The sequence below is a fragment of the Papio anubis genome, chromosome 18 (genome assembly GCF_008728515.1).
Source record: "Papio anubis isolate 15944 chromosome 18, Panubis1.0, whole genome shotgun sequence".
In the NCBI taxonomy this organism is placed as follows: Eukaryota; Metazoa; Chordata; class Mammalia; order Primates; family Cercopithecidae; genus Papio; species Papio anubis.
In genome coordinates, this window is record NC_044993.1 from 34,268,443 (window position 1) to 34,292,393 (window position 23,951).

General features: G+C 34.8%; 1 protein-coding gene across 1 annotated transcript in view; it reads right to left on the reverse strand.

Moving 5' to 3' along the window:
* LPCAT2 (lysophosphatidylcholine acyltransferase 2) overlaps positions 1 to 23,951 on the reverse strand; it is an 80,535-nt gene that overhangs the window by 40,810 nt on the left and 15,774 nt on the right. Inside the window, exons 2-9 of the mRNA XM_003916884.5 lie at positions 22,309 to 22,448; positions 19,074 to 19,291; positions 17,682 to 17,794; positions 15,669 to 15,729; positions 14,889 to 14,947; positions 13,293 to 13,327; positions 10,115 to 10,169; positions 1,888 to 1,970 (exon numbers count right to left, since the gene is read on the reverse strand). Coding sequence (XP_003916933.2) covers positions 1,888 to 1,970; positions 10,115 to 10,169; positions 13,293 to 13,327; positions 14,889 to 14,947; positions 15,669 to 15,729; positions 17,682 to 17,794; positions 19,074 to 19,291; positions 22,309 to 22,448 — 764 coding nt within the window. The remainder of the gene's footprint in view (positions 1 to 1,887; positions 1,971 to 10,114; positions 10,170 to 13,292; positions 13,328 to 14,888; positions 14,948 to 15,668; positions 15,730 to 17,681; positions 17,795 to 19,073; positions 19,292 to 22,308; positions 22,449 to 23,951) is intronic.

A 23,951-nucleotide genomic window follows, 5' to 3' on the forward strand; every position in this document is an offset into this window, starting at 1 on the left:
TTGGGACTTATAATAATAAATGATACAGTATAATAGTTAAGAGCTTGGGCATTGGTAACAGGAAATGTGGATTTGAGTTCTAGCCCAGACAGTCACTACCTAATGTGACTTTGGGCAAACTACTCACCTCCCTGAGTCAGCTTTCTTACTTGTACCATAGAGTTGATGTAAGGATAATGTTAAATAAGTTGAGGGCTTACCACAGTACTTGTGTTTTCAAATGCTTTTATCGTATACTTTCCTACTTGAGTCTCCTAATAATCAAAACCATGAGAAAGACAAGGCAATGATTTTAACTCCCATTTCACATGTGAGGAGAAGGGGATTTGGAGGAGACTTGTCCAAGGTTGTGCAGCTAATCAAGGTCTTTCTTACTCTTTATCACAAGTCATTATTACTTCCACACCTTTGAATTCAGAAAAAGGCTGTCTAAACAAATCCCTTCTCTTGTTTCTAAGCACAATTTGGGAAGCCAAAATATCTGATATAAGTTCTCTCATTTTTTTTTTTTTCTTTTTTGAGACAGAGTTTCACTCGTCGCCCAGGCTGGAGTACAGTGGCATGAAAACTCAGCTCACTGCAACTTCCGCCTCCCAGGTTCCAGCAATTCTCCTGCCTCAGCCTCCTGAGCAGCTGGGATTACAGGTGCATGCCACAATGCCTGGCTAGTTTTTGTATTTTTAATAGAGATGGGGTTTCACCATGTTGGCCAGGCTGGTCTCGAACTCCTGACCTTGTGATCCACCCACCTTGGCCTTACAAAGTGCTGAGATTACAAGTGTGAGCCACCGCGCCCGGCCCAGTTCTCTCAATTTCTGATAATTATCTTGCTTTCTACCTTTTGGATATAAGCTGGCATGAAAACATAAGAAAGGAAGAGAAGAAAACAACATAAAAACTAACTTTGTAGCTGATCTAGAAACTAGATAAAACAACCACATCTATATACACTTAATAGCAAATTTTTTGCCAAACATTTATTCTATTTTGAAAATAGTTATTCTGCAGAAAAATATTAAGATACATATATTAGAATAAAACATATAGAGACACATACACATACATATATACATGGCTGGCTATATATATGAAATCTGGCTATAAAGCTAAATTCAGCTGTGAAGCTAAATTCAGAGTTCTCATTGAATTTTTACTAAGAGAATAAACACTGCTGGTCTATTAGCTCCAAACTTACTACTGGGAATGACGGAGGTGGTATGTGGGAAGAGGGTGCACACCTGGAAGGCTCTGAGGCTGCTTGGGTGGTGGTATAGTATAAAACATTCTTTCATTACAAGATAGGGGTTGATTTATCTAATCAGAATAATGGCCAGTTACAACTCTCTTATGTGCAGGAAAATATTAACCTTATGTTTTATAGTTTCTAAATCCTAATTTATAGCCATCCATGAAGAGGTGACTTTTTCCCTCTTCTATGCATCTTTTTACATGGCAAACTTTCTCCTTTTTGGTGCTACAGTCAGTAACACCTTAGAAACACTCAGCCTTGGGCAGCTATATGAAGGTCGAAGGAATAGAAGGTGGGCCACGTCAGGAACCACTGAGATCATCACAATGCTCATTTGACAGTGGCGGGCCAGCTTAGGAGAATCCACCCTGTGCAAGGCACTGACTGGTCTTTTCTGGTCATTGAACCCTCCCCAGTCTTTCCAGTAAAGACATATTTCCTTATTTGTGGTATGCAGCTGGGGAAAATATTTATAGATTGTTATACTGACCTCATCCCTGGGCACATTATTTTATGTATCAAAATGAGTTGGGGAACGAGGCCTTCAGGGGTTAAAAAAAATCCTTAAAACGAGTTAAACAACATGTACAAATAATTTTCAAATTATTTACAAATTATAATCAAATATAGACACTTACTCTGCCATTACATTCCGGACTTTATTAGCAAAAAGGACAGGATCATTTTTTTCTTCATCATTTGGTACTTGAACTGGCATAAACTGAAAGACAAATATACCTTTCTATAACAATGTCTTAAGCCTAAGACATTAAATGCCAAGTAAATTAATTTATACATTATCAAAATATTAAATCATCTACCTTTCTAGAACATAGCTTATATGAGGTAGTGGGGCACTGGGCTTGGATTCAGGAGATCTGTTTCTAAGCCCTGGGTCTGCTTGTGTGTTAACTAGTATGTCATTTAACTTTGCTGAACCATCTCCTCAACTCTAAAAAGAGGGCTATGATCACTACTTCCCTGGTGACTGTGAGGGTGAAACAAGCCAGTGTCTGGAATTTTGGAAGTGTAAAGCTATAGCTACTAAAATCTTTCTCCTCGAGCTGCATTTTCAACTACTCCCATCCCTTTATGTGAACTTTTTTTTTCTTTTCTTTTTGTCTTTCATCTTCTCTATTTATTCTAATGTCAACCATATTTTTACTATTCGGTTGAACTTTAGTCATTTATTCTGCTTTTTAAAAAAAACTCTTAGTATTGGCTTTACAGCTTTTTGCTTACCACCATTTTTTGCTTTAGCATTTTTAATTGTATTTTTTCTCCACTTGATGTTCTGTGATGCCTCAATTGTACTGTTCTTGCTTTTATTTATGGTTTTCTAACATTAACAAGGTTTTAGTGCCATATTCAAGTTATTACATATTTTTCAGCACCTACTATATACCAGGCAAGATTAGTAGGACCCTATTGCCTGCTCTAAAGAAGATCAATATTTTAATAAGATAGAACAACACATTAATAACCCCATATGCTAAGTGTCATTATCTCTATTGCCCCCAATTATAGATGGGGCTCAATAGCTTAATTAACTTACCTAAAGGCATACAAGTCACATGGCCAGAATTCAGCCCAAGATTTGTCAGATTCAAAAAAACCTTATTTTCTCCACTAACCATCCTTCCTGGAGTATGAGAGCAAGAGGTAGGAAAGGATTAATTTTGTCAGGGGCCAAGGAAATGCAGCCAAAGAGGAAGGTGGTGCCTAGGGAGAGAGTGCACACAAGAAAGCTAATTCGGTTAAGGGTGCTCTACAGAAGAACTAATACCTGATGGTGGCTTTTTAAGGATAAGTGAGATTTTTGCCAATAGTTACTATTTATTGAATTATAACTAGAAACCAGGCATCATGCTAGGTGTTTTACATACATTATTTTATTTCATTAATTTTTCCCCAAAATAGGTGCTCAGGTGCTGCACTAAGCCCTAAAAACATGACAACAAAGTCCCTGCCCTCAAGAAGCTCTCCATTCAGTAGGGTAGAAATTTATGAAACAATGAGCTAAATCCACCAATAAGAGTTACCATCCATTAAACATCTACTGTGTGCCGGGTATTTTATATTAGGGGCTTTATATGATTAACTCTCTAAACAATTCCTTGAGGTAAATCCCACCACTTCCATTTGATAAATAAAGAATGTAACTAAAAGTAGTTGAAAATACCATTTTTTCCCCAAATGGACCTGTTTTCAAGTCCTGTCAATCATATTAAGAAACCTGTGAGCATTGGTATCTCAGAGGTGACATTTAAGCAAGGGAATGACATGACCAGGTCCAAGTTTTTGAGTGGTAACTTCAGCAGTAAGGAGTAGATGCATCAAAGAAGAGACTAAGAGTGGGGAGAATGTCTGGAAGCAGCTGCAATCGTGGGAGAGACAATAAGACCTTGAGTAGAGGGAGTGAGGATGTGGAGGATGACATAGATGCAAGTGGCATTTTTAAGAGAAAATGTATGGAATTATAGAATAATGTGCTATAGGACATTTTTACTTTTCACATTTATCTGATTATTTCCTCTCTAAGGGGGCAGCTGCAAGCTGCAGAAAGAGTTCTTGGGCTGGGTTGCTGCTTGAGATCTGCCGTGTGATCCTGGAAAAGTCATTTAGCCTTTAGGAGCCTCAGTGCCTTCTCCTGTCAAATGAAAACATTTAACTAAATGATCTCTGAAGTCCTTCCCATTGGAATTCTGTGTGTGACTCTCTATTTTGCATAGTTGTTTTTTAAGATGGAAAAATAAACTAAGCCACCAGAGGTCCCCACATCCTTATATATTTAGAATAACTATCTTTGCAAAGAAATATTTCTAAAAATTCCCTGCATCCTGATCTAGTAAAATTTCTTGAACTTTCTTAGTATAAAATCCAAGAAAAAAACAGTAAGTTGAAATTAATGTTCACAAAATCTCTAACAAAACAGTGTAAGAAATTAAAGTTTTTAATTGCCATATAATTCTTCATCTTTTAAAGAAGCCAAACAAACATTTGTAATACACTTGATTTGTAGGTCATAAAAGCACATACTGAAAACCTTGAAAAATAAATTGCTGCTACACTGTTAACCAAACATAATACAATGAAATACAGGTTTGGTTTCTATTAGTGCAGGTAGTATTTTTCATAAAATGATTTTTAATAACTCTCATATTGGCATGGCATCTTATTCTTGAGGAATTAAGATCCACTGAGAGTACAAAATAATTAAAATCCTAAATTTGACACCCATGGGCCTTGGAGGCCCTATTCCTCCTAAGAAGCAATTCAATGGAAATTCTAATAAAAAGTCACCTCTCCTAGGATAAGACCTTGCCCTCTATATCACATTTCCATTTTGTACAGTCATTCAAGACTCACAGTATGAATGTATCCTTTATTTGGAAAGGAAAATCAATCAAAGAAAGGGGAACATGATTGCCACTATTATGGTTCCCAACACACACCTATATACCCTAATGACTTCAAGCCCCGAAGTTTTCCTTTCTAACTTCATCTTTTCTCAGTATCCTCAGTACTCACATTGACGACTCACTTGACATCTTGGCCACAGATATTCTTCTAGACTCTACTTCAGCCATGGAAACAAACTTATGACTCTAATTTCTGATAAGTTCTTCAATCAGTTTCCCCTCATTATCCATTAGTGTTTATTTCTCCCCTAATCTGGTCTTGCATAGACCATGACAACCTAATGGTCACATCTGGATCTAATCATCCCTCTTTAATCATTCCACTCCCTCTGGCAACATCTCCCTGCCTATCTACACTGGACTTGGGAGTCAGATACTTCTGTATGACCTGTTACTTAGAATCTTTCACTTCTGCCATGCCCACAGTGCCAATCACACATCCTCAGCCACCTCTCCTGATCTTGCCTTCATATTCCTGTTAGGGACCACTGAGAGATGCTAAAAATGTTAAATATGTTCCATGCTTTTCAAGTTGCAATTCCACTTTTACCTCACTCTCCCTGGACAAATGGCATTTCACTTTCAACTTTATAAAGAAGACAGCTTACGTAAACTTACTCCCTTCTTTTGCACCTGAAACTGGCTTCATATCTCCACTCCCCTCTCCTTTCAAATACAGTATTCTCTGTACCTTCACCATACTTAACTTTGCACCATCCTGTCCCAGATGAGGAGCAGACTAAGTGACATGTTTCTCAGATTAACATCTCTTGTTTGTGCTTTTGGTCCCAGAGTCCCCCACTTCCTCTTGGTCCTTAAATTGCATACAAGCAAGATACAAAATTCTTCAGCCTACTATTTAAGACATCCATCAACCAAAGCCAGTCACTTACATAAATGCTCCGTATCACTAAAGCTAGTTTATTCATTTTTTCTTGACCACATCAAGCACATTCCTTTCTACTAAAAAAAAAATGATGAGGAAGATTGAGGAATTATGACACTATAATCAATCTTTTATTTTTTCCTTGCAACAAACAGAAAAGAATTTTAAAAGGACAATCTTAACAAATGTGCAGTTCTAGTTCTTTCTATAATTCTTTTAAATCTTCGAAGAGAAAAAATGCAAAATAAGGAAGATATTTATAAACAATGCTTGCTGCTTCCTTCCCAAAAGAACAGAAACATCCAGATGAGACAGAAAGTAAAAGTTAGTGCTTACTGAACACTTACTATGTGCCAGCACATAAGTAACCTTATTACTCCTCAAAACTCTATAAATTAGGTGTCATTATCCCCATTTTTGTCAGTGAGAACACAGGCTTAGAAAGGTTTCATTTTCTCAAGCACATACAGGTAGGTAGTAACAGGATTAGAACAAAAACTCTAGTTAATACCCTTTTTATATCTCTATTAGTATTCACACATTCCAGAATTTTACCAGGTTCCAGAAGAAATTAGCTTTGTTAGAACAAGTATAAATATAGGGTGTGTGTGTGTGCGTGTGTGTGTGTGTGTGTGTGTAGCTGTGTGATTGAGGTTTCCTAAAAGGCTTATTTTAGATTAAAAACTACAAATAATTGTAGTGCATTTGGATACTTAAATAAACTATATAAATGTCTTTGAATCCTCCCTAAGTAATTAACTCTCTATAGATCTTAAAAGTGATATATGCATGTAGCTGTTGATCATAATACTCATCATTAATTGCAATCTTTCCCTAAATCAGAAATTCTTTCTAAATAAAAAAAACCTTTCTATTATTTTAAGGAAATGAATTGCCCATCACAGAGCATTTTAGGCCTAAAACTAGCTACTATAAGCTCACTATAAGCTTTGTAAATGAATTTTCCTAATGAAAATACAGTAGTGTCCCTTATCTGGGATTTTACTTTCTGTGGTTTTAGTTACCAACAGTCAACCATGGTCCAAACACATTACATGAAAAAGTCTGGAAATAAACAATTCATAAGTTTAAATTGCATGCCATTCTGAGTAGGGTGATGAAATTTCATGCCATCCTGCTCTACCCTTTCTTCATCACAAGGAGAAGAGGGATGAGTATAGTACAATGAGATTTTGACAGAGAGAAAGAGAAAGACCACGTTCACATTCAACTCTTATCTATATTGTTATAACTGTTCTATTTAATTATTAGTTATCACTGTTAATCTCTTATTGTGCCTATTTTATAAATTACATTTTATCAGAGGTATGTATGTTTAGGAAAAAAGTGAGTATATATAGGGTTTGGTACTTTCTGCAGTTTCAGGCATTCACGGGGGGTCTTGGAACATATCCCCTACAGATAAGGGGGGACTTATTATATGTTTAATATGCCCACTACAGACAATTTTTATGTATCTATAATATATACTAGATGGCTTCTAAAGTCAACATGCTTTGAATACAAACTGAGATATAGCCTATGAAGGAAACTGACTGCACAGTCAATGTAAATGACTTGTTTCCATTCATAAACTAGCAGAGGCCCACTTAGTGCTTTATAGTGTGACTTAGCATGTATTCTCTCTCATGAGATAAACTAGCAGACTCTTAATTCATGTCACATTTTGCAATGTTTCCTACTAGCTATTTTATTCCCTATGCCCTAAGCCATATCCTTATAAACGTATACTTGTGAAGTAGCTGGTTAATAAAAGTATGACTAAAAGATACTTTAAGAACACCCATTATGCCACATTACAATTCAAAGAATAGCTTTTAGTAGAACCATACTGTAGACAGACGTCTTCATCATTGCTCAAGGATGCCAGCAGAACAGTTACACAGGACATGCGGTTTAGAACTAACTATATTTTTAAGATCCAAGAGTCGAGAATATAATAACCTTTTCAAAAACACTGTATGTTTCTATGTTGGGAAGCAGAGAGGGCTGGGAAGAGGTGGTAAGAAAATATTCCTAAATATTAGATTCATTACATCTTAGATATCTAATGATTTTGGTAATTAAAGAGTTCGGTAGTCACCATTACTGAGGGGAAACGTGTGAAACTAAAGGATATGGCAGTCAACATAATGGGGTGTCATGTGACTCACAAAAGCAAGAGTGTCTAAAAGGGCACTTTAATAATTCATTCAAAGTTCATTTGAAAAACCATAAAATTAATACCATATTCTTGAATAATACATCTTACATTAGGTTTACCTAATATTCAAGAAGTCCCAAAACCATGTTTAAAATAAGATACTAGCAAGGATTTCCATCAATTTTAAAGAAAAAGAAAAAAGGGGGTTACTTGAGAACAACCAAAACAATTGAAACTGGAGCAACTAAATGTACTGAGACCACAAACCAATCTCAGGCCGGGCCTCGTCAGACATAGTGGAAAAGCTGGAACCTCAGAGATGGCCCAGCTCTTACCGAGCTTCAAGCCAGGGCATGGTATACTTAGTGTCTGAAGGGCTGCTGGGATACATTTCGGTTAAATCCAACAGTGAGTATTAAAATATTAAAATATCATAAAGTATTCAGGAGTCACCTGGGTGAAAGGGGGAGTCATAAATTTAAAGTAAAAGTAATTAAAATAAGAATATCTGTACTAAATTTGAAGTCCACAAATTCCCATCCTCTTGTTCTGCACCGCAATTCTAATTCATCAAATCTCTGTCGATGCGGCTATTCTCAAGCAGCTGAAAGTCATTTTATTTGTGAAGTTACGGAACAAATAATACATTTTTTTTCTTTGCCAGAAAAATATGATCCAAACAGGTCTCAGAACTGGCTGGAGAATGCAAATATTGTAATTTTTTTTTTTTTAAGAAAGAAAAAAAAAAGAAAGCCATGACATAGAAAGGAAATGTGGTAATAATGGTCATGACAAAAAAACAAAAAGAGGACTCTGAATACCTCTGTTGTAATGCAGTTTGACCACTGACATGCTACGGCAAAAAAGACAGCTTTGTGTACATTTCTGTATGTGCTGCTAGATCTTGTTTTAGCTACAGAGGGGTGCATTGAGAGGAAGAGACAATATCTTGCAGAGAAGATAGCATGGCTTTTTTAAAGTATGAGTTTTCTTTTTTTTTTTAAGAAAAGTAAAACAGGCCTAGACTACCTTAGCAGCTATTGAAAAAGCAAGAGCAGTGCTCAGAGTATTTAGAAATATTATGATATATGGCTTCCTGAAGTGTATTCTATAGAACCCTGGTTCCGGGAAATATCCAGAGAAAAAGGTTCTGTAAGTCAGACATTTCAAAGGCACTGAGTAGTCTTGAGAAAAAAAAAATTCATTTTCTTTACCTTGATACTTTCTAAACTTACTAGTTTTTGTTCCCCAGGAACCTCTAAGAAAAACCTAAGAACAAGTGTGTGTTTTGTTTTCTGTTTGTTTGTTTGTTTGTTTGTTTGTTTGTTTTTTGGCCACAGTGAGAGATACTGAGCTGGTTTTAAAAGTGGGGAGGTGTGAAATATAATTAATAAACAGATATTTTCAAGACAGGCAGAAAACATGCAAATCTCAAGAAAATTTCACTAAACTCATTCTGAAATGTAATTTGCCCTCCTAAATCATTTGGTATTGCTAACAATCTCTAAATGGCCAAATCACTGAGCTATCCAACAGAGCAAAATAGTATTCTTGTGAATTAAATTCCACAGTCCTGTCACTTAGGCACTAGACCCCACTCAGAACTCTGTATGACACAGGCAAACTTAAGGTTTTCATTACACAATCCATGGATGCATTTAGAAAATCCAGGAGACCCATGATCAAACCGTCTCTCTTCAGAGACTACCTGAGGGTATTGCTAAAACTCACTGGATTCTGAATTCAGGGGTCCATTCTACATCATATCTAGAAACTAAGAACAGCTCTGGAACCAACCTTTAGAGCCTTAAAAACCTGGTGGAAATTTTCAGAATGTTATAATAACTCCTCTCTCACTACCTGCCACTGTAACTCAAACCAAAAGACTGTCCTGTGAATGATAATACGTGCTGCCTCTCGGACAGAATTTCCTTGGACTTTTCATGTGCAGGGTGATTTCACAGTGAAGTCTTCTGACCTCTATGTCTCTCCCCTTGACCCCAAGTAGCATCTCTTAGCTTTCATAAAATATTTTCTTTAAAGAGGTATGGGTCTCTATCAGCTATGGTCAGCTCCTTTTGTCAGGATGTGAAAATACATCATTCAATTTGGCAGGTGTCAGCATTAAAGGAGTAAAAAGATGAGAGCAAGGTGATGCCCCTCTGGCCAGCCAGGGTGGGGTGGTTACATGTTTCAGAATCTAGAGGTGTTTTCTAACATGATTTCAAGGGCTAAATCTGACTGACAGGCTAGGTTTATATACACAATTTGTAAAACACCAGGGTTTATGTTATGGGTGATGGACCTTTATATCTGGTCTCTCTAGACTAGAAGTTCAAAATTAAAGGCAAGGCCAAATCTCAAGTTCCAAGGCTACATTTTGAATGACTTACCTCAACTTCTACCTTTGTGAAGAGCTGGCAGAAAGTAAGCATGCAAAGCTGAATGCTGAAGAGAAAAAAGAAAAGGCTATTTTTATACAGTAATGCAAGTATCACCTTACATTATTCAACAACCATTTCTTTATACACAAATACCCCCACATCACACTTCATATATATTTTGCATTTATAAATGCTACACTGCAGCTATAACACTTTTTGGGCCTAGACAACTAATCTTTTTTTTTTTTTTTTTGAGACAGGGTCTTACTCTGTCACTCAGTCTGGAGTACAGTGGCATAATCAAGGCTCACTGCAGCCTCAACCTCTTGGGCTCAGGTGAGCCTCCCACTTCAGCCTCCAAGTAGCTGAGACTACAGGTGTGAACCACTGTGCCCAGCTTAGACAAGTATTCTTGACAATTATTATTCAAAAGTTAAATCACCAAATGAATACCTAATACGTATTTGAGTCAGACCCTCAGCTCAACAGACTAAACCACAAATTTGAAGTTTCCTTGACAACACAGACTCAAAGGCCCAAGTCCCTAGAGAATATACCCAAGGCCACATTTTAAGGTACGTAAATGTGTTTATAAGAAAACTCCTAGGTAGATCATTACATTTCTGAACTCTTTTTTGACATTAAATCAATGGGCCTTTCTGTAAAAGCGGAAGCTTTATCAAAATTGTCCCAGTTATTAATAAATGTTCTAGTTATGAGGAAATCTGGAAAGTTTCAAATTTCATTGTAAAGGCAGTCAAAGGCTGTCTTCAAACTAGTTAAGCAACCCTCTCAAAGAAAATGTTTGAAATAGCTGTTCCTACTTATAGCTTTCCAGTACATATTTAGACCCTCTGGATAAGATTTCTACTGGATTTTTAGTTTAGTCTCATTAGACAATTGACCCAGAAACCAGGCAGAATGGATTAAACTACACATTTAAGAAAAGAACCAACCAATCTCCTTTCACTGTTAAGAAATTAAAATATAATTTATCTGTAAAAATTACCTGAGGCGACTTATTTAAGGAATTTAGGAGCTTAAGAATTTAGTTAAAAGAAAGAATTTAGAAAGTAGATATATCACTTTCATAATTAATTATAAATTGTTAATGTGTCAGTTCACAAGTCTTCCATTTGAAAGAAAAATATTTTTTACTATCTATAAACTCTAAAGTCAATCCACACTATCTTGCATAAATTGTTTTTAATTATTTAAATGGAGCTGTAGAATTCAATTACTTTAATAGATGCATATTCTATTCTGAAAATTCTGAATACTGTACAAAATATGAAACCACACATAAAATCTAACCTGTCTTGTCCACCCTACAGACAGACCAAATACTTCTTAGACTGATACAAAACTTCTCTAAGTTTATTCCAAGTCTCCTTTCCCTTGGGATATTTGTTTTGGTATAAAATCTGTTTCTTAGAATCCGTATCTGGAGTAGCACTTTGAGCAAGGGCAATTGAGAAAACAGATTTAGAAGTAACAGACACAGTGCTAACAATATTAAGTAGATGAGAAGACAAAAGTGGACGTGAGATTTGCAATAGATAGGTGCAATGTGACATTTGAACAACACAAAGCTGTGCCTTTTAAAGATTCTGTGTTTGTTTAAAAGTCCTGAAAATTTTTTGACTTTTGAAATATTTCTTCTCCCTTTCATTCCTGAATTCTTTCTCCTAATTTCCTTTTCCTCTTCTCACATACTTCTCAGTTGAGAAGGCTAGATTAACTAAACCTGTCTATTATATTTTCTATTCTCAGTTACTCTTCTAGAAAAGCTTTCTCCTATTTGATCACCACATTAATCTGGACTGCTAGGCAACCAAAAAAAGTCTTGTTGGCCACATCACTATCTCTGTAAGGAACTTAACCTGTAAAGGCCCAAAGGATGGCACACCTCAGGAAGTGGAAGTATGCTACGCATCCATTGTTAAGGCACTTTGTTTTCCCAAATACTTTCATACTACCTGTTTCTCCCAATTATCCCATGTCTAAAAGCAACCAGGAATTCAAAATAAGTAATGGCATGAAACATGTATTTTAGTTAAATGAATAAATTGATTTCTTGGTAAGTAAAAGATAATATGCTGTTTAGATATCCTTTACAATTTATGTTCTTTATTTTTGGTGTTATTTGCTTATCTTTAATTATCAAGGACCGGAGCATAACAAGAATATAAATGTTTCATATGTGTTAATATTTATTCTATTGTCCCATCAGTTACATATTCTGATTTAAATTTATTATTTCAAAGCAATGTATATATATACAAAGTGGAGAAATTACACAGTTTTGATTTCAGAAGTTGGCTGGATTACGCTGAAGGTATCTATAAAAAGCCTACAATGTGTAAGACAACTGATGATTTCCTTAAATATTTCCAAGTGATTGTCACCTATCCATCAACAATGTTATCTGAGCTTTGTGCTTAACAATATGAAAACTGGGTAAGACCCTAAAGGAAGTCTTCAAATCCAGGTGTTTCATATGACTCTCACCAAAATTTAAACAGGCTCACTTATTCAAAGGGAACTAAACAAACGATCTTGAGAGAAACCAAGTTTCTACATGTTCTGTTCTTTGTAAAGGCCTACTTCACATCAGCTTGCTTAATAATGAAACTGTATTCCTCTTCTCTCTTAAGTAAAGCGCTTATAGAAACTGCTGATTCCAATGCTTTTCAAATGCAACAACAGAACTGAAATCTTGGTTAGCTATTTTTTCAACTCATATCAGACACATCATAGCTATTTCAGGCCATATGACTAAATTTTTCTGAATGGGTTAAACCAACATAGTAAGTAAGGATAGAGACATTGGATAATGCCAAATCTGCAATGGAAATAAAACTGCAAAATTAAAGCTAACTATGATGCAAACTAGGTCACTTACAAACTAGCAGACAAACACTTGAGACCCATTTGAATGAGACAGATGACTAGAATTTTGCATACAAGGGACTTGAGGGGTTAGTGGTCAAGATAGTGCAAGACAGTGATGCTCTCTACAGAGACTTATCAGTTATAAGACTTAGGGCTCTGATCAGAAATCTTTATGTTTTTAAATATAATAAGAATTTAAAATAGCACTTTTTAAAAGAATGAATAAATGATCTTTCTTTTTCTTCACTAAAATAAAATGTATATAAACTAATAATGGACATAAGTGACTTACAATGTATATCCTTGCCATGTCCAGGTCACAGTATCCTATAATAACAAAATTATTTTAGCTGTTAGTCTGGAGGAAAAACACTAAATAAAATAAAGATCTTATTTTAATATGGGGATTCATTTATTTTTTTCTGAAACTAAAAGCAACATGTTGAGAAGTAAAATAAATACATTATTATTAAAGAACAGTAAACTGACCTATGAATTCTTGGATTACATATCTGCATAGCAAAGATCATCCTAATGTCAACAACTTTTGATGAAATGACTTGCTCTAATTTTTTAAAAACTATTTTACATGCTTAGCCAGTTTTCTCCTAATATGAATATATCTGGATAATTAATTTGCTTACAAAAAACTCAGAATATATCAGTTTTCAAAAAAAAAGCTTATTTAGGGGAAATAAAATAATAGGAATACAATAAATCAAACCTATAGGCAGAAGTACAATGAATAAAAGTTTTATAGATTTTAATTCTTTTTTTAACCATAGATGTCCAAGGTTGAAAAACCAGCCTCTAAATACAAAACTGATTTGATCAATAACCCTTAAACTTACATAGTAGAGATAACTAATAATTATATCCTGGCTTTTAATATAAATTCTCTCATAAAGAAAGTTCCTCTCAGAACCAAAACATTCCCTCAAAAATCTTTCTCTAGGAAAATGGTGGTACAATCAATATCTAGAAGACAACAATGTATCCAACTGGAACAGAAGAGACTACTTCCTGAATCAACTCTGGACTTTATATAAGATGTTAAGTTAGGCCAGGCGTGGTGGCTTATGCCTGTAATCCCAGCACTTTGAGAGGCCAAGACAGGTGGATCACTTGAGGTCAGGAGTTCAAGACCAGCCTGGCCAACATGGTGAAGCTCTGTATCTATTAAAAATTCAAAAATTAGCTGGGCATGGTGGCACACGCCTGTAATCCCCACTACTCGGGAGGCTGAGAAAGGAGAGAGAATCACTTGAACCCAGGAAGTGGAGGTTATAGTGAGCCAAGATCGCACCATTGTACTCCAGCCTGGATAACAGAGCAAGACTGTCTCAAAAAAACAAAAAAACCCAAAAAACAAACAAAAAAAGATGTTAAGTTTTCTCAGGTGTTTTCTTATTTAATTAAGCTACTTATTACCAAGGCTCACACAATTAGTAAGTACTGAGGCAATAATGAAAGACCAAGCCTCTTCCATATTTATCCTGCTATTTCAATACTTCTTCAATAGCAATGAACACTGAATCAAGAAAAATTTCCTTCTAGAGTTAATGAAAATCACAAATTTGTAACTATTCATTCTAATGAGACCCTAATCTGGGAATTAATCACACCAACATGGTGACAACAGAGTAGAGGCTAAGAAAATATCTTCCTGAAGTTCAGTAATAGCAAAATAATATTTAATATTAGTATCAATGGATATGTGCCTATCTTGCAAAATTTTAAAAACTAGATGTGGTGAGCAGAATGAGCTCTCCCATTTGCTTCCACCATTTATCTGTTCACAGCCTTATTTATATATTAAAAGGGGTTCCAGAGAATCTGTGCTACTTGGAATACTGAAATTCTTCCTGTGGTGAAATACTATGCTTACCAGCTTGTTTGGGTATCTGAGGAGGACTGGCTGCACTGGAACTCCTGGAATGAAGGCTCCTGCAACCATGTTGAAATTTTATAATGTGTTTTTATGTGAATAAAAGTTTTATGATAAAGACAAAATTAATAAATAGTATAAATAGACTGAATATTTTAAGCGTATGTATAACAGAAATCGTTTGCTAAATGTTGATAAATCCCTAGTACTTACCAAAATGAGGGATTTTTTTTTGAATTAAGAACTACTGAAGCAAAATATTAAATACTGTGCCTATGCCACTTAAAATATTTGTTTATTCACTGATGTATTTCTCCACTTTTTTTCATTTTCCAAGTGTTAATACTCAACAGAATTTTTTAAATTTTTTAAAACATTTTAAAGTATTACAAATTATAATGAAAGCTGCATTCACTGACTTCTAATGTTAAAAAAGAAATGAACCTCAGAAAGCAACTGAAGACATTATAATGATAATGAGATAGGTTTTCTACTTGATGGCATAGAACCTCACGTGTCTGTGAGGGTTCCCAAACATACACACAGCCACACATCCTAAGCATACATGCATGGAGTGGACACTCCAAGGGGAGAGGAATTATGACACCAAAAGAGAAAGCAAAGCAGTAAGTTCTGTGGATCCACAGTGTTAAAAAGTTGCAATCAGAAAAGAAAAAATTGTTCAGAGCAAGCTCAAGAGTTATTTTGTGTATTTCTATAAAATCATTTGCGAAATCTTCCACATTACTTTGTTAGAATACATAATTTAATTTTTCTCACCTGGTTTAAAAGTAATCAAACAGGAACGATTAGTACAAGTACCTTCTGGAAAAACTAGTATCTTGGGAAAAAAGGAATAGATTTAATATTTCAATCTAATTAATAAATTACCTCTTTACTTGCTTTCTTATGACTTCACAAACAGCTGCCAATGCTTCAAAAACAAAAATGAAATAAAAGGCTAACACTTGATTCTAATGAAAGCTACCATCAGATTATTCAATTTTCTTGTAAAGAAAGTGTTGTCTATTAATTTAATTAGAAAATGGATTTAAGTTTTAACAAATGTCTCTTAATGATAAAACTAATGATCTGAATAAACTTAAAAGATGTAGAGCATAATTCATGGTCAAAGTGTGCAGTAGGCTACATTAAATTCTTTCTTCTGCTATATATGCTTAACCAAATAATTTCCAATTTTGTTTCAGTTTTCCCATTAATATTTACCCCCACAACATATAGTTCAGGCATGTCTTGAGGACAAAGGAAAAAAGATATGTGTACAATGTGCTTTATGTGTACTTGAATTAGTTGACATGTGGAATACAACTTAATATCTTTTTTTTCTTTTTGAGGCAGTGTTTTTAGTTTTTAACATACTTCTTCATGTTTTCAAAGTAAAAGATAAGCAGCATGTTAGCTTCCCCATTAACTAAGTAAAATAGCAACTTAATTTTCTGATGCTTTTAAAATTTAGCCATGAATAAATTGCTAAGTGAATAAAATAAAGTAAAATCCTGCACTCACAGCAGTTAGCAAAGTGTTTTTATGATAATTAGATAGGGAAAACATTATTGGGCTACATTGCCACAATAACAGGTTATTTATAAAATAAAAATTATGAATAGATATAATTCCATTTTCCAATTTAAAAGTGGGTTTCCTATAACAATGGGATACAATATCAAATATATTTTATTCAGTGAAAATTCAACAACTAAACTACTAACAGTTAATGGATATACAGTGAATTGTAAAATCTCAGAGCTGGAAGGGGCCATAAAAGTCACCTAGCATCTCTAATGCTTTAATTCTTTCTACAATAGTGGTAGTTCAGCCAATGCCTGAAAATTCTAGAAAAGGATTCCACATCAGACCATTCCACTTCTGGACAGAAAGTTCTTCCTCAAGATGAGCAAAATGAGCTGAAATTTATCTATTTGTTATCTCCCACCTACCACTGCTAGATATATTCTTTGGATCCACAGAGAAAAATCAAACCCTACTCCCAATGCCGCCTATTCTCAATCCTCTTTTTAATCATTCCTTCCATGCCTTAGTTTCTAAAACAACCTGTTTGGTCACATACTTTCTCTTGGACTTTAACATCTTCATGTCATCATGTGTGGCCAGATAACTGTAGGACTATTAGTCTGCTAGAGATGAGTTGTTTTCAACTGGGCAAAGATAAAGGGGTTCCTATTAGAATCACCCTTGGCTTATTTTGCAGTAAATGTTACCCCCCTCAACCCCCGCATTCAAGGGAAGGGGGTGGTGAGATGGTAAAGTTTGAAAAACAGTTCTACAGGTGATTTTGATATGCCCCTTGAACTGAAAAGCACTATCTAAATATACCTCAGGTGAGATTAAAGATCTTAATCAATTACCCACCACAATATTGAGTATAACTGAGCTTATATAATTAAGCTTCTAAAACATGAAATAGGAGATACTTTAGTATAATGGTAATAGATACTAAGGTATTTCCTATCTCATCTTTAAAGTGGTAATTAAATTTAGAGTTAGAGAATCAAATTTTTATAACACAAAGAGAAAATTGCTTCAAAGAGTTTGGAGAATAAAAAAGAATGATACATTTAATTCCATGGAGTATCTCATGGGGAAGAGGACTTCTTAATACTTGCTACTGTATTTATTCTGCACTTATTACGCTAAAGATACCTAGTATAGGTGTCCACAGATAGCAATATCTGTGGATCCAAATGAATAAGTCTACAGACACACAATTAACAAACTCCCAATATGTTTAAATTAACATCTACCATGTTTTACCTGGGGCCATTCTCCTCCTGATGTTGTTCGCTTTATTATTTCATTTATTGTGTTTTTTCGGGAATCCGGATCTACACGGGACACCAAAATTGGTTGCACAGCCCGTAACATTCCTTTAAAACAAATGAAAAGTCACAGGCAAGCCATTTTTTTGCTAAAGCAACCACAGCAATAATGCTGGATATATAACACATTGTACGGAAAATTTAAATGAGCAAATCAAAGAGAACCATTCAAAAACAATTTATTAGAACTTAGCTTCTAATTTTGAAAGGAGAAGTGGATATTTACAACTAAAAACATTTTATTAATTTAACAGAAGTAAGCAGCAAAAATACAAAAGAAAGCAAATATAATTTTCTCCCTAAAGGTCTCCTAAAGGTCTTCTTCCTCAGTTGACATTAAACCTTTGGAATATGCTACAAGATTATTGTTTTACTTTAGGAATACCTTGAAAAGTGAATTCATAGTACACATAAGTAGGAGTAACCATTACTCATAATACTGCAATTTTCAGCACAACATTTTTTTGAAATAGTTTCCTAGCACATGAAAAATCAACTTCAATTTACCAAAAATCTATTGCTACACAATTTTTCAGGAAAAAGCCACATTACACAAAGCATGGAAGTTACATTAAAAAAAAAAAAAAAAAAAAAGTGTCTTAGCTGAATGACAAAGCTGCAAGAACTACTATTACTTTTCCAGAGCACTGAGGCAACATCAGGGAACTTTCACACTCTCTCATCATCTGATGTTTGCAATAACCTTGGGACAACAGGGAGTAGTTACTTGGAGACAATTCTTGAGGGAGACCAAAGCATGTGGTAGGAAAAACACTTCACTTGCGTCATTATTTTTTATGGCAGGAAGTACCTATTGTTCCACATCATAATTTTCAAAGAGCTACACATAGGTCCCTCATGGAGATTTGGAGGGCAATAATGAAGAAAACAGAGTGAGGAGAAATCACTTACTGCATTTAGCAGCCTAACATCCTGAAGATAAATTCATGAAACAGCATATACCTGTGTTTTCACAGATTCTCTCAAATCAAACATGGGTTAAATTCTCTCAAATCAAACATGGGTTAAATTCTCTCAAATCAAGCATGAGTAGTACCTGAAAACTAGTCTTTCTGGCTATATACAAGAACAGAAAGACATAATGATATAGTGATGAAAAGTTTTAAAGAGTTATGAAGCTATAAAAGGGAAGTCTAATCTTTTTTCATAAATATACTATTTCCATGTAGTAACTTATTACAATAAAGTAAATACGTTTGAAATGTTTAAACTTTTTAAAAAGTTTATCAATAAACTATATATGATTATTTTAATTTAAAGCATAAGCATGAAAATATTTTATCTACATTACCTTACAAGTACTTACTGCCAATCAGAGGGACTTGTGCATTCTCATTTCGAGATACCATAGAAGGTAACCCAGCTACAACACAGGCAATTCCATCAAAGAATGTTGAATGAGGGGCAGCAACAAAAACTGGTGCTTCCAAAGGACTTGCAATCCTTCCTTTTACAGAAACTATAAATCCCATTGAAAAGAACATAGCACGACCCAGAAATTTCAAAGCTGTTTGAGTAATTTTCCTTTGAAAATATAGAAAAGACAAATTAGCTTTGTTAATTAAAGCTAGTAGCAAGGTTTTACTCTATAATACAATAAGAAAACCAAAATATGTCAGAGTATTTCATATGAAAATATGAGCTGAGGAGAATAATAGCTAACACTTACATGGAGCTCTTTCTGCCAGGTGCTAGACACTATTCTAAATGCTTTACATACAGATTAATCTCTTTAATCCTCAGCCTAATCTTTTGAAGTAGGTATTTTGAAATTATTACTCCCATTTTATAGATGAGAAAACTGAGGCACACAGAAGTAATTTGCCCAAAGATATGTGTGGCTAAGAAACTGCTCCATCATTCTGAGACTATAAAGTGTTAAAAATGAATTTTCAACACACATCCCCTACTGAGATATCCAAATCAGTACTGTCCTTCAAAGTGGTTATCTTGGGAATCCACATTTGTGTAATGAAGATGCTACTATCTCCTAAAACACTTTTGGAACTCTCACACTGAAACTATTCTCAGAATTATTTTAGGAATTTTTTTAAAAAGTCTTGTAATCCGTATTGTTACAGTTTTTAGATATCATTAACAATCATCAGAAGTGAGTTCATCATCTCACTTCCCTGGAACAGAGATGCACTTAAGCAATTCCAGAAACTACTTTTTTAAAAAACCTTTAAAAAAGACTCTGCCATTATAGATTAGTTAATTTATCAAACTGTGTCAGGAACTATGCCAGACACACAAGACAAGTAAGATCCAGTTAAGCAGGGAAACAAAAATGTATTCCTAGAAGTGCAAACACAGGAGGGATATCTTGGTATGTGAATAAGCACACAGCTTTTTATGAAAAATAAAATATGTACATCATCCAGGAGGTATCTAATGAGAGTTTTTTTTTTTTTTTTTTTTGGAGACGGAGTTTTTCTCTGGTGCCCAGGCTGGAGTGCAGTGGCACAATCTTGGTTCACTGCAACCTCTGCCTCCCAGGTACAAGTGAGTCTCCTGCCTCAGCCTCTCGAGTAGCTGGGATTACAGGCGTCCACCACCAGGCCTAATTTTTGTATTTTTTAGTAGAGATGGGGTTTCACCACGCTGGTCAGGCTGGTCTTGAACTCCTGACCTCAAGTGATCTGCCTGCTTCAGCTCTTTTTTTTTTTTCTTTTTTTTGAGACGAGTCTTGCTCTGTCGCCCTGGCTGGAGTGCAGTGGCGTGATCTCGGCTCACTGCAAGCTCCGCCTCCTGGGTTCACGCCATTCTGCTGCCTCAGCCTCCGGAGTAGCTGGGACTACAGGCGCCCGCCACCACGCCCGGCTAATTTTTTTGTATTTTTAGTAGAGACGGGGTTTCATCGTGTTAGCCAGGATGGTCTCAATCTCCTGACCTCATGATCCACCCACCTCGGCCTCCCAAAGTGCTGGGATTACAGGCGTGAGCCACCGCCCCTGGCCTTCAGCTTTTAAAAATAGGATTCTCCTCTAATTCTCTCCACATTTTTGTAATAATATAGTGAGGAGCTATTAGCAACTAGCTCCAAAGAAGTTTCTGTGACTTTTATTTCACAAGAAGGAGATAAAGAAAACCACAATACTTTTCCAGAGGGCACAGAAACTGTACCTCCCTTTCTTCTCCTTTAGTTTAGAGATGAGATTTCTACTAATGTAATGAGACGAAGTATATTCCTTTATCAAATTTTCACACCTCTTATTTTTTATCCATAGTGATGTAGCTTCTGATAACTATATTTATCCCACATTCCGAGCCATTAAACACTCCTATTTAACATATTTAAAGAATGGCTCTAAGTCTGGTCCCACATAATAACTTTGACATTACCTGTTTGAGAGGAGAAAGAGATACTGCTTTAATTGACAAAAGTAAAACTTTCTTTTCTAACATTTATTATATCTATTGTCTGGATTACTTAGACTATTCCTTCTATCATCCTAAGTTTTCATAAGCCACTGACAATAAAAACCAAAGAGGTAATCTGAAAAGAATTGGTGAGTCATAAAAACATCCCTTCAAACATTGTTTTATACTACACAACCTTGAGTTATAAAACAAAGGAGTATGATTTGCAAGAACTGAGAGTTCTCTGGGGCATTGCCAGCATTGAATCCATTTCCACTTTGATAGTGACATTTGTTCACTGGAACATGAACTGAACAGCAAACTACATATTTCTTTAAAAGTTTCTATAACAGTCTTTCTCAAAATTTTTGGAGGATGCATTCACATTTGAGATTTAAATACAAAAATATCCTTGCGTGCAACAATTTCAAAGAGTTTGACAATGCCCTAAAACCCATGTACAGATTTGGAATTCACATGGAATCCGTGGAGTCCACATAAGAGGCTGCACTTTTAAGGCATACAGATCACAACAATTTGGTTCTGTTCAATAAAAATAAACTTTTACCAGTAGCTTTGTTAACTCATGATCAGTTTCTCCTCTATTACCATCTTAATTAGATAATGCCTGAAAAGCAGTTCCATTCTGCCTCATGCTAATGTTTAAAATAACTAGACTATATTGGTTAATAATTATTATTAATAATTGTTATAATAGAAATTACTACTAAAGTAATTAATAAAAATAATATAACTAATCCACTTATGCCACTGCAGAAAGCTGTAGAGGGAGAAAAGCAAATGTGAAAACTGAGGAAGAACAGAAGAGAGCAAGGTATTTTGTAGCTTCAGTGATTTCAAGTACAGTAGTTGGGTATCTTTCTGAACTAGGGATGTATCGCATTTGGCAGTAACTCAGAAAACAAAATATTTTAACATTAGGAAATTACAACTTTTAGGAGATTATCATAATGTAGTTGGCATTTGGGCAGTACTTTCTACATATTTCATATGAGAAATAAAAATAAATTATTTATTATTGAGTAGGCTGATAAAACTAAAATTTATTATTGAGTAGACAGATAAAATCACTGACTATGATGAACTCTTTTTACATTGATTTAATATACGTTAATTTAATATTATGTCCTAATATTTTGGACAAAATCATTTCTTACCTCCTCCAACCAGTTACTGGGTGGGTCAGCTTTTCAGGACAGCATACTGTTGAAATTGCAGCAAATGGCCATGCAAGTAATAAAATTAAAGCAACCAATAATACACGAATTGGAAGCAGGATAATCCCAAGAAGAAAAATCTGAAAGTCAAAGTTGGTAAAAATAAATGAATGGACATTATTTTAATTCATAGCTATCAAACAGAAACATGTAACAGGAGACTTTTATGGTGTTCATGCATTTAGTCAAGGATGAATTGACTACTACCCTGTACCAGACAAGGATTTAAGCACAAAGAAAAAAACAAATTATATCTGACTTCACAAAGCCTACTGTGTAGCAAGAGAAACACTAAAGAAAACCGTAAGACAAATGATCTGCATACCCATGAAAGTGAATAGAGAATGTTGGGGGAACAAAGAAAAGGTGTATTTGATTTAGCAGCCAGGGAAAGCTTCCTGGAGGAATTGTAGCCTGAACAATCTTGCAATAAGTAGGAGCTAGCAAGGTAAGAAGGAGAAATTGCTTTTTGAGAGCTTTAGGTAGAAGAGTGAAGGCATCAGAGTGTGAAGAAGTAAATACATTGTTTTATATACCTGCCAGAACTTTATAACCAATAACAATAAGGAGATAGATGCAAAAATAAAAAAATTAAGAAGAAATGAAAAGTAAATAAATAAGAATAGCAAATAATACATGAATCCTTACTATGTAATATACCAGCCATTCTAAGCACTTGGCATGTAGTAACTTTTTTAGTTTTTACAACCTTAAGTTTCAAATTTTACAAACCAGAAAGGAGTAACACAGAGGAAGTTAAATTGCTTAAGATCACAAGTGGTAGAACCAGGATTTGAACTTAGTTTGGTTATAAAGTTTGTGCTCTTATTCTTTTACTGCACTGCCGTTTGAGTAAAATAGATTGTGCTTATGTATGACACATTGTCTTTTCTTCTATAAGCTAATTATATTACTCAAACAGTAGCCTTCTTTTTCTGTCTCTACTGGCCCTTACATGATTCTGAGCACCATCAGATAATTTAGAAAAAAAATGCCAAAATATTCTAATTATCTGATCTTTAGAATATTAAACAGTAACACAAGGAAATGTACAGATCTAAAGTATACAATTCAGTGAGCTTTAATAAATATATACTCATGTAACCACCACCACAATTAACACACAAAACATATTTACCACTCCCAGAAAGTCACCTTGTGCCTCTTCTAGTCAAACCCTATACTCTTAGGTAACAAATGCTAGATTTCTATCATCATAATTTAGTTTTATCTGTTCTTAAATGTCACATAAATGGAATCATACTTTATGCATTCTTCCACTTAATACTTTTTATTCCACTATGTTGTTTCATACATCAGTAATTCATTCTTTTTAATTGCAGAGTATTATTCTACTATGTGACCATATGACAATTTGCTTATTGATTATCCTACTGATTAACATTTGAGTTGTTTCCAATTGTGGGCTATTATGAATAAAGCCACTATGAATATTCTTGTACAAGCCTTTATGTGAATATGTTTCCATTTCTCTTAAGTAAATACCTAGGAGTGAAAATGCTGGCTCATAGATGTTATTTAACTTTATAGCAAACCACCAGTTTTCCAAAGTTGTGTCATTT